The sequence below is a fragment of the Cenococcum geophilum genome (genome assembly GCF_001692895.1).
Source record: "Cenococcum geophilum 1.58 unplaced genomic scaffold K441scaffold_23, whole genome shotgun sequence".
NCBI lineage: Eukaryota > Fungi > Ascomycota > Dothideomycetes > Gloniales > Gloniaceae > Cenococcum > Cenococcum geophilum.
The window spans coordinates 904,078-916,335 of NW_027137581.1; the positions used below are offsets into that span (position 1 = coordinate 904,078).

Sequence of the window (12,258 nt, forward strand, 5' to 3'; positions counted from 1 at the left end):
TTATATTCCTACTAGCACTTCTATATCTAAATCTGTTATTATCTCCAGTTCTTCCCCTATTCTTACTGGTTGGCTATATGCCCTTTAAAAGTCGGCTGTAAATGTTATATTTGCCGCATTAAGTCTAATTCTTAATTATCCCGGTTTTAAGCTTACTATAGCTGTCCATAAGGGTCTTCCTATAAGGCGTCCTCTCCCTTATATCCCCTGTAACCCTTATGTCCCTATATAGTCTGGTAATATCGCGCGGCGTCACTTCTGGCCTATTAAGGCTTAGGATAACTAGCCTAGCCCCCTAGTATTAAAGGTAAGAAACGATAGAAAGGCACCTGCGCTCCCCTAGCTTATTGCCTATTATTTCCATTTATATAACCTTACGTGTAGTTATTCCTGTAGTTATTAAGCCCTTACCTTCCATCTCTTGTATTTAATATAGTCTTCTCTCTCCTACGCCTTATATATGCTTTAGTAGCAGTTTACGTATTTTATTTAGTCTTAATTTAAGCAGTGTCTTATATCGTGGGGGCCTATATAGTGGCCGCAGCATACCTATACTATATATGTGGATTAGGTATATCCCTATTATGTATAGCAAAAGCATTGTTCTAGGCGTAGTCTATAGTTATAGAGCCTTATGTTATATTTAAGGCCGTTTATAATTATTTCTTTTTAAATAAGGAGTTTTTACATTCCTAGTATATATATGCTAATGATAAGGGAGCTATACGTTTATCTAGTATCTCCCTAGCAAGTCTCTAGTGACCTTTATATCCTCTTATTATTCTTATTATTTACTTAGTTTATATTTTCCTATTAAAGCTATTAGATTTAGGTGATCTCGAGTTCTAGTATAAGGCGTTCCGTTTATTTTACTATCTTCTATATAATTGCTGTGTTATCCGCCTAGCGTCCCTTTTCTACCCTAAGGCTTATAGGCACCGCTAGGACTTTTACTAGGTAATCCTTACGGAGTACTTTTATACCAATACGTTCTCCTAGCCTATCCTCTACCCTTATAGCTTGTTCCTTTACCTATTAGTTCTTTAGGGTAACTCTAATATCTTCTCTCCTAAGGTATTGGACTATAATAGCATTATAAACCTCTTTACAGATCTTTATAAGGACTTCTGTTTCTAATTATCCCCTAAGCCCCTCTACTTTTTTTATATTTGGTTATATTATAATTATATACCCAATTATTGTCTTAAAGGGGGTAAGTTCCCTATACTATAGAAGTATAGCTACGGCGGCCTAGGTGCGGTTTACCAGTAAGGGGGGTTTTTATTTATTTTTAATTTTACTTAGCCGTTAGAGGATTTAATTAAGGGTTTACTAAAGGGGCGCCTAAGGTTTACTAGACTGGCGGAGCTATTCTGCTAGCTACGTTAGATTGTTATAGCTAACGGTTACTCCCCTATAATTTTAGGTACTAAACGCGTCTAGTAGGCTTTATATTTTATTAGATGCCTTCTTAATAAAGGTATTTCCGCTTTATAGTATGGTATTCGCCTATCTTTGTTATAGAGGGCTATTGCTAGACGTGGTTCTGGCGGTCGCGCGCAAGTGCGAGCCACCGTCGTGCGATATGTGCCTCCCCTGCGATGCATGTATCTTAGGGGGATTCTCTAGGTGTTTTTTAGGGTTCTTTTAGTTGGTTTTAGTCTTTTTAGGCCGGGTGTAGTAAGAGCTTCAGTTTTTTGACTATATAAGTAGTATAAAGAGAAGTATATATAGTTAGAGGATAAGGAGAATAATAAACTAAGCGGCTTATTATAGTTTTCTTATCTACTGCAACTCGATTTTAAATAAGCCCCCCTAAATTAAATAAAACACCCCTTATATAACGGTGCTAAGGCGCATTACCTACTAAATTCTGTTATGCTTTTGCTATATTCTACTAACCCTAACTTCTACTAACTAATTAGGATTTTCCATCCCTAGGATAGAAAATCGCTATTAGCTCGCTTACTACTAGCGCCTTAACAACCTCTTTTATATTTATATTAACCTCTAACAATCTTCTTCTTCTTCTTTTTCTTTTTTTTTAGCTTAGTATCTTTATTAAATAGCAATCTATAAGCTTTAGTTTAGAGGCATTTATATAAGCCGTTATATTATATTAAGCTCACTCTATACTGCCTAGGAAGGCCTTAAATAATATCCTACCTTAAAAAAAGACTTTATCTGCAACGACGCGTTAACGCGTTATACTTAGACTTAGATATTAAAACCACCCCATACTGCCTAAAAAGGCCCTAATAGTATCCCACTTTATAGGCTAGACTGTACTTAACCTATACCCCAAAATTAAAACCAAATTATATAATTTTAATAAACCCTAGGAAGCTAATAATGGTACCTAAAGCTAGCTTAACTAAAAGAGCTGTTTAAAAAGAATATAAGATCTAATTAGGATTAGAGATCGAAAATAATAATAACGCTTTAAATATACGCGAGCAGATTTATACCCTTAAGGCTAATTAGGCAGCTAATTATCTTAAAGCAAAAATATATAGGAGACCCTATAAGAGATCCTAGAAAGGCTTACAGCCCTATAAAATAGCTTAGCTCCCCCTTTTTAAAGTCCTAGCTAACCTATTTACTCTACTAAATACGATATACTAGGTAGTATAGATATGGTAGTAAAATAATTAAAATCTAATAAGCTTTTTAACTCTTAACTACTATTTAACAGAATAGACCCTACCTTTAAAAACTGGAGGATTTAAGGACGAGAAAAACTCCAAGTTAACTATAACTATTTCCTCTTTAAAGAAGCTAAAATGCTTTACCTCTTTAGTCGAACTATAGGGGACGCCTAATGTTACCTTTAAGCTAAGTTCGAAGATAAATCCCCTGTCTAATTTATATCTATTAATAAGATGCTATAATATCTAGCTACTATTTACGTTAATTTAAATAAAGTATAGGATTCCTAATATAACTATAACTGCCTAATAATAAAACCATGTTAATCCTTTGCTAAGTTCTAGACTTAATTCTTATACCTTATAGGAGAAGGCCAAGTTCCCTATAAAAATTACCGTTTAGACCTATACAATAAACTAATAATTAGGCTGTAAGAAAAGATCGCAGTAACCTTAAATAACCTACTAAACTACGCGAGACTCGCAGCTTATTATCTATTATTAAATTTAGAACTAAAGCAAATTAACGCCTACCCTAATTAGTAGAAGCGACCCTAAAACCTATTAACTACACCTATAGGAGCTAAAGGAGGAAGATATGCTACTATAGCCCCTATACTAAGAGCGGTTATAACTATATACCTATAAGCCTTATCTGACCCATAGTATACCACGCCCTTAACTAGCACTTGCCGCAATACTCTAATTAACCCTACTATAGTTACGTGCTATAACTATAGAAAGAATAGCTACTTTACCTTATTTTACCCAGAGTTAAAGGATATAGGTAATATTAAGGAAATAGAGAAAGGAGGCACGTCTAATAAGTTAGGAAAAGATAAATTTTAGGGAAAGACTTCCCCCTAAGATACCCTATTAATCTTAAAGAGATTAATCTAAGTTAGTTAATAGGTAGAAAATACTTTATAGTTCTATATATAGTATTTTAAAACGGATATAGAGTTAATATAACCGCCCTTATTAACACTAGAGTAAATAGCTTTGCCTTTATAAATACTACCTATATTAATAACATCGCTAAGTTTCTAAATATAGAAGCTGCCTAACTAGAGAAGCCTATTTAAGTAAAAGGCTATAATAGCTAAGCCGGTTAGCCGGTTACCTATGTCTTAAAATAATATATTTCCCTTAATAGATAATGCTAATTTAGTATCTGTCACGGCACTGACCTAACACGTTGTTATGACTCGGCGTTGCTATAACACGAGCACAGACCTAACCCCTAAGCGACACGTATATATACCGCCTTACCTCTATACATAGATCCTTACACAATATCGTTTGTCAATTATACACAGTTATCTCGTACATCGTACCTTGACCGTCAGCACGTACTGTAATGGTATCCCCTTTTATATCCTAAATCCAGAGTCCTATAATATAATCCTTAGCCAAAAATAGATATTCTATTTTAATATTTGGCTAAATATACAATAAAGACAGTTTATTTAGCCGGAGGATAAACTAAGATTACCCTCCTATATTAGAGAAATCCGAACTAACCGTAAGACGCTAGCCATAAAAGCTAACCCTACTTACTAGCGAGACGTTAAGGTCTATAACCTAGCCTTTTCCTAAAAAAAATACCTACCGCGAGGCTAAAAGGAACTCTTTTATACCAATAAAGATACTCCACTAAAGCGCTACGGTTAACGAAGACCCTACTTATAGTAGTAGGATAGATAGTAACGTAAATAATATCTAAATTACATAGATTTAACTAACATAGAAGAGAACATACTAATAGGATATAAGGGACGACCTTTAGAAGATATAATAAGAGCTAGAAGAAGTAACAATAACGCCGTTACCTTAGAAGCCCCTAAGGTCCTATACACCCCTATTATTACGCAACCCCCCTATAGTAGATATCGCTGTAATTAATACTATAGCATTCCACTTTAATATATATAGGAGGGACAACGGGGTCTTTATAACTAGCTTATATAAAATTAACTAGATTATTAATAAGAGGGAAGAAAAGCTAGCTAAAAAGACTAATAAAGAGCTAGTTAAACGTCTTCTTTTACCTTCTACTTAGAATATAAGAACGCATTTTTAAAAGCGGCTTTAGATAAATTGCCTCCCTACCAGATATATAATTATAAGATTTAACTAAAAGCCGATAACTCGCTAGGCTATAGCCCCCTTTATTAATAATTAACGGACAAGCTAAAAGTAATAAAGTAATACTTACTTAATAACCTTAATAAAGGGTTTATTAAGCCAAGCCAAGCCCCTTTTACTTCCCCTATTTTATTTATAAAAAGCCTAATAGAGGCCTATGCTTTTATATTAACTATTAGAAGTTAAACACTATTATATAAAAAAATTAGTACCCTTTTCCCTTAATTAACGAAACCCTTATACGTCTAAGCTGGGTAAAGATCTTTACTAAACTTAATATCCGTTAAGCTTTCTACCAAATTTGGATAAACCCTTCTTTTAAAGACTTAATAACGTTCTATACCCGTTATAGGTCCTATAAATATAAAGTCCTTCCTTTTAGACTTATAAATGGGCCTACTATATACCAAAGGTATATAAATAACGTCCTATTTAACTACCTTAATGAATTCTACACAGTATACCTAAACGATATTATTATATACTTAGACGACAAACTTAAGCACTAGGTTTATATTAAGAAGATTTTAAAGAGACTATAGAACGTAGGCTTATAAGTTAATATTAAGAAATATAAATTTAGGGTAAAATATATAAAGTATTTTAGGTTTATTATTACTATAAAAGAAATTAAAGTTAATCCTAAGAAGGTTAAAGCAATCCGTAACTAGAAACCCCCTTATACTATAAAAGGGATCTAGTTCTTCCTTAGCTTTTATAACTTCTACTATTAATTTATCCGCGACTATAGAGTTATAGCTAAGTCTCTTATAAGACTTACCCGGAAAGATACGCCTTTTATCTTTAATAATAACTATATAGAAGCCTTTAAGGAGCTAAAAGTTCGGTTTATCTCTTCTCTAATTATCCATTACTATAACCTAGACCTTAAATTAATGCTAAAAACGGGTACTTTTAATAAAGTTATAGCGGGAATCCTATCGCAGCTATATCTAGACGGCGAATGGTACCCTATTACCTTTTTCTTAAAAATAATAGACCTAGTTAAGTATAACTATAAAGTATATAATAAAGAAATGCTAGCTATTATCTAATCGCTATCCTAATAGCGCGCAGAGCTTAAAGGTATAAACTCTTAGATTAAGATATATACAGATTATAAAGCCCTAAAGTATTTTATAATAACTAAGCAGCTTACTAGTTAATAAGCCTAGTGGGCTAAAATACTCTCCTAATTCTTCTTTACAATTATATACTATCTCAATAAGCAAAACTTTTAGGCTAATACCCTAACCCGGAGGAAATAGGATATAGGTCCTTAGAATAAGCTAAAGGCTTAGCACTAGATATAGGCATTTCTCTGTCCTAAACAGCTTGATCTACAGATCTTTAAGGAACTACACTCTAAATAGAACGAGTTGGCGCCTATAGAAGGAGAGGTCCTAAATAAACTAATAGGACTAATTAACCGCATCCTAACTATAAACTGTATAGCTAACTCCCTAAAGGCCCTTCGCAATTAAGCTATAAAAGGTAACCCTAATTTAGAAATAGAAGAAGGACTACTGTTATACTAAGAACGGCTTATAGTTCCAGACGTTAACAACCTACGGATAGAGCTAATCCGTAAAGCCCACTATTGGGTCTCTAGTATACCTTAGCTAAAACAAAACCTATTAACTATTAACGCCCTATTACTACTAGTAAGGACTTCTATCTAATATAGAGCGATTTATTAAAAACTGCCACGCCTATAAACACGTAGATACCCCTAGGGATTAAACTCCTAGGTAGCTATAACCACTACTAATCCTAGCACGTCCTTAGTAATACATTATAATAGACTTTAAGTTATTTCTAAAGGACGCCTACGGCTATAATATGGCCTTTATAGCAATCCATCTCCCTCCCTTATTTTAATACTATAACTGCGAAGGATATAGCCCGCCTCTATATTAACAATATCTACTAAATCTACGGCGCTTTAGAATTAATTATCTCTAACTATAGCCCCTAGTTTATATTGGATTTCTAAAACAAATTCTACTATATCCTTAGGATTAAGATTAAACTCTTTACTATATTTTACCCTTAGACTAACGGTTAAACCAAGATTATAAACTAGTACCTTTACTAGCAACTACGACCCTTTATAAACTACTATTAGGATAACTAGTTGGAATTACTACCTATAATAGACTACGCGCAGCTTACGCTTCCCTATAACAGCATAGGAATATCGCCGTTTAAACTACTCTACGGATATACGCCATAAACGTCCTTTAATTGGGATAGACCTACTAAACCTATTATAGCCCGCGAACGCCTTAGCTGTAAAGAAGTCTAGATATTTATAAAGAGAATACATAAAGCCTAGAAGACTGCTTAAGCAATTATAAAGAAGGCGTAAAAGAAAAAGAAATTTAATATAAACTAATATTGTCGCGAGGTAGACTTCCAAGTAAGAGATAAGGTATAGGTGTTAATAAAAAACTAGAAAACCTAGAGGCCGAGCCATAAGCTAGACCACTAAATAGCTAGCCTATATAGGATTCTTTAAAAGGAAGGGCACTCTTTTAGGGTTAAGCTACCAGAATTAATAAAGATCCACCCTATCTCCTCCCTAAACCGACTATAAAAGGCTATAAATAATCCATTGCCTAGGTAGTATAACGATCCCCTACCGCTAATCTAGATTGCAGAGGATAAGAAATAGAAAGTTAAAGAAATCCTAGTAGTTAAGAAGGTCCGTAATGTCTTAAAATACTATATAAGCTAGGTAGGCTATAATAACGACCTAAAATGGTATCCTGCGTCTAATTTTAAGTACTTCTCCTATAAGCTACGGGATTTCTACCTAGCCTACCTAAACCTCCCTAGACCACTATGTATATTAAAAAACTAAATTAAATACTAGAAAGAAGGGGTGGATAACTATAACAATTTAGATAATAATAAGGAGCTTAGATAACGCCTAAGGGCAGGCTTTTTTAGAAGGGGGGGAGGTAATATAACGGTGCTAGGGCGCGTTACCTACCAAATTCTGCTATGCTTTTGCTATATTCTACCAACCCTAACTTCTGCTAACTAATTAGGATTTTCTGGGATGGAAAATCGCTATTAGCTCGCTTACCACTAGCGCCTTAGCGACCCCTTTTATATTTACATTGACCCCTAATAGTCTTCTTCTTCTTTTTATTTTTCTCCTTAGCTTAGTATCTTTATTAAATAGTAATCTACAAGCTTTAGTTTAGAGGCATTTATGCAAGCCGTTATACCCTATAGCCTCACTAATATAGCTTTATATTTTATAAATAAGAGGCCTATTTTATAGCTCTATTCTAGGGCTACAAAATAAGCCCTTATTTATATAATTTAGGGCTATTTTAGTAGAGTTATAAGGGGTGCTTATTTTTAGGGTAGAGGGGTCAGATTAGTTAGTATAAAGCCTTAATTTAAGTTATAAAGAACCCCATATAATTCCACTAATATTGGTCCAATTTATATAAATAAGGGCTTATTTTATAGCCTTAGAATAGAGCTATAAAATAGGCCTCTTATTTATAAAATATAAAGCTATATTAGTGGGGCTATAGGAGGTGTTTTATTTAATTTAGGGGGGCTTATCTAGAAGTAAGTTGCAGTAGATAAGAAAACCACAATATATATAAGAAGTATTATAATTTAAATTCATTGTTATTAGGTAAAAAAGGCTTTAACTTTTAGAGTATACTTACTAGTAAATATATAAATCTAAACTTAAGTACTTTATTAAAGATACCTCTACTAAAGCTAAATAATATATTATTAACCTACTAGCTTATTAGTAAGGCATTAAGTATATCTATTTAATTCTTTATTGCTATTACAGCACTAGCAGAAAATGGCAGAACTTAGTTGGCAAAATTTGGCAGAACTTTGCGGTCACGTAACTAGAGGACCGCATAAAAGAACCCTACTTCAGCTGGCGCTACTCTTTTTCTCCTTTCCTTTCTCTAGCTTTGGATCCTCGTTTATAGACAATCTAATCGTACAGGCTTGCGCGTCCCTCTTTCCGTACTCGTACCTCGATTAACTAAGTCGCTATTAATTGTATAGTAATAGACCTCTTTTCTATACTAGTAATAAGCTCTAAGTATAAATATAAGTTTAGCTCTACTAATAATATAATTACTAATAACTAAAACTATATAGCTAATAAAACAATTAAGGCGCTAAGCTTTAGAAAAGCTAGTTAAATAAAGGGTATATAAAAAAGGATAAGGATAAATAAGGAGTATAAAGATGACTTATTTTTAGAGTATATATTTACTATATAATGCGAAGCTCTGCTAAAAATTGTCTAGTACCCAAATTCTCTATCACGGACTACCCAATTGGGTAATTCTCGGCAATCAATCGCAATTATTTAATTAGTAGTAACTCTTTAATTAACGTCTAATACGGATCCTATCTAGGCCCACGCAGACTACTCCGTTATAGGGGGAAAACTTATAGTTTATATAAAGAAAACCCTGCAGTTAGGGGAAGGAAAAACCCTATGAGCCACCTTAGTCGGATAAAAAACCCCAAATTGCCATGTTTGCACATAGTGCGGCCCTACAGGCCTACAGCTACGTCCTCCTCCTTAGATGTTTTGAACTCCTTAGGAACCACTGCTTCCTTCTCTAGCTTATCTAAAGCTAGGGTTCACTACGTCCTAGCTAGGCCTTGCTGATTAATTACCATACGCTTATAGTTGTGTCCCGTATCTTGGCCACCCCCTATATGCTATCTCTTATTAACCATTACTAATACGCCTTGCCTCCCCCCCCCCTAAGGCCTATCGAAGGCGTAAGGGGGATTCATCCGTTCTACCATCCTAATACTAAAAGACAAAAGCGGGATGTGTGTGTGTGTATCTGGGTATCTTTTATGCCTAGGCCCCAGTCATTAGGCCCTCTCTAAGGGCACTACTCCATCGAGAGGAGACAAGGAAAACCGTACGGGGTTATCCAGCTGCCTTTTAGTAGTATTACGGTAGTACGGCAAGTAACCGCATGCTCCGCGGGCGATCGCCCTAGGGGTTAGGAGGGGCCGTATATTTGCTCGTCCGTTCGTTCACGCTTATCTATTCGTCAATATAAGGTCGTCAATACTTTCTATCAGGGTTTTTAGGGATGTTATTGAAAACTACTTATCCATGTTAGATCGTACAGGTGCCCTGGATAGAACAGTGTAGTAGTCGTCGTATTATAGAGGGCCAACAGTAGTGGTTTTCAAGATCTCACCATCCAAAAATTTTTCACCACCGCCCTCGACGCCCACAACCACCACCAGGTCCTCTCCGCACGCTGTGCGACGTCTCTGCGTTGGCTCTGGATCTGAACTTCGAAGACCAGGTTCGTAGCCGTCACCACGTACAGGTGCAGAGTCCGATTTCGACGGCCCAATTATTTAATTAATTAGCTAATTCTCATCAGTCGATCAATCGCAACCGGGGGTCCCTGCCTGCGATTGATTGCCTGTCAAACACACTGTGAAAGCGCCTTAATTAATTGGTGGTAGAATATTCTGCCCAAAGCGGTGTGACAAAATTTAGCCCTGGCGCCTCCGTAGGCTATTAAAGCTCATGCTACAGCGTATTATAATCGTTGTTATTACCTCGTGTTCACCTTACCTAGGCAAGTAATCTATATAAGGATTCTAAGAAAGAGCTTGGCACAGGGTTAGAACATGAAAACTTTAGAGAGATACGGCTTTAAAGTCGGAGTTTAGAATTAAGAATATATATCCAATCAGCAATGTTATTAAGCCCACGAGGTTGCGTTACGCAGAAAGTATATAGTCTTTAAGGGGGTAAGTCCTGCTTATGTTTAGTATATAAGGGGAGACAAGAATAATAAGAATGGAACTAAAATTTGTAGATTAGCACTTCTTCTCTATACCTTATAGCATCCAAGCATCTTTTATATACGAGCACTACTAGCATAAAGCAGCCGCACTGCCTGAATCTATTGATTCTATTCTAAGTAATTTGTATATTAACACTTCTCCATAATTAAGATAATAAGAGGTTGCAGCGTCTACAACGACCTTAATTATCTGGGTTAAGGATGCATCTTTAATAAGCCAAAGATTACTAACTTATATCTTAGATTATCATGAAGTTCAGCATACTTTCACTCGGCCTCCTTGGCCTTGTCTCCTTCGCCTACTCCGCCGCCATCAAAGCCGCTGTTAAAACCAATGTCGCCAGCGTCAAACCCGCCGTGGTTAAACGTGACACTAAACTCCACTTTGAAGTCCAATTCAGCGACAAACTTATCGACGTTGGTAATCTTAACTCCTTCGATGCCGTCTGGCAGCGCATGTACGCTCAATCCAACGATCATGCTGGTCTCTCTGATGCTACCTACTATCAATTCGACAGCGCCTGCAACCACAAATTCGACAAGCCTCAGCTTAACGTTAATGTTAAGCTTGACGGTCAATGGGGCAACTTTGGCGATTTTAATAACTGGGACATGCGCAACGCTGTTATTAAAACTATGTGGGCTGCGGTTGATAACTTAGGTAAACAGCAAAGCCGCTTAATCTTCAGTAAATGCTATGGCACCGTTTGGCAGGAAATAGTGGCGTACACGGAAAATGCAGCCTGCGGTCGTTTGGCTGCAATTAAGGACTGCCAGTGCGATATCCTTGCCGCGCAGTGTATGCAAGTGGACAATGGCTTCATGCTACCATCTATTATTAAGGTGCTTGTGTATCAGAGCGATGGTGTGCTTCGCCCAGATAACTATATCGTTACTTTATCGTCCCACAAGGCTACAAGCCAAGGTGGTTGTGGAAAGGCTGGTGCGCTTGCTGAAGTCCTTGCTAGCTTTATCCCGGGTATTGGTACCTTCGTTGAGAAGGGTATTAAGGTTACTTGCCGTCAATAAGCAATTGGCATTTATATGCGGGGATGAGCGGAGAGGGCTATTAGTTTTGACCTTTTTTGGTTTTTCTCCTAGGGTTTCTCTCTTCTTATAGATAGTTATGTTCATACTTCAAAGTACACAATTAACGTTGTTGTTGGCAAAACGACTTTAAACTTACTACTTGACTCTAAACTGTGACACTCATAACAGGCCAATAAAATGGTCGATCTAATTAATAGGAATATTTACTATAAAAAAGGAATTAGTGAAGAAAGGCTTGTGCAATATGCCACTGTTAAACCCAAACCGCTAGCTGCACCAGAAGCTAAGCGCAATGTTGGCAAACCTTGTGGTTAGAAGGGATCAGTTTGAGGCGGAAGGTTATACTCTGCTTTTATCCCCTATAGTGCGAAAAGCACACCTCACTTTGCCTTAGGCATTTACTTTCTTGGCATTAGGAACACTAAAATCTAGGTAAACAAACCATCTATCTTCTTCTTCTTCTTCTTCTTCTTTCTCTCTCTCTCTTCTTCTTCTTCTTTCTCTCTCTCTCTTCTTCTTCTTCTTTCTCTCTCTCTCTTCTTCTTCTTCTTTCTCTC

General features: G+C 36.0%; 1 protein-coding gene across 1 annotated transcript; it reads left to right on the top strand.

The window, feature by feature from the left end:
• The first annotated feature begins 10,652 nt into the window (after nt 1-10,652).
• K441DRAFT_660403 (uncharacterized protein) lies at nt 10,653-11,718 on the top strand. Its single transcript, XM_067648694.1, has 3 exons — nt 10,653-10,775; nt 10,895-10,969; nt 11,003-11,718. The coding sequence occupies exons 2-3, from the start codon at nt 10,901-10,903 to the stop codon at nt 11,678-11,680; spliced, it is 747 nt and encodes a 248-aa protein (XP_067503634.1). The 5' UTR covers nt 10,653-10,775; nt 10,895-10,900; the 3' UTR covers nt 11,681-11,718.
• The last annotated feature ends 540 nt before the right edge of the window (nt 11,719-12,258 follow it).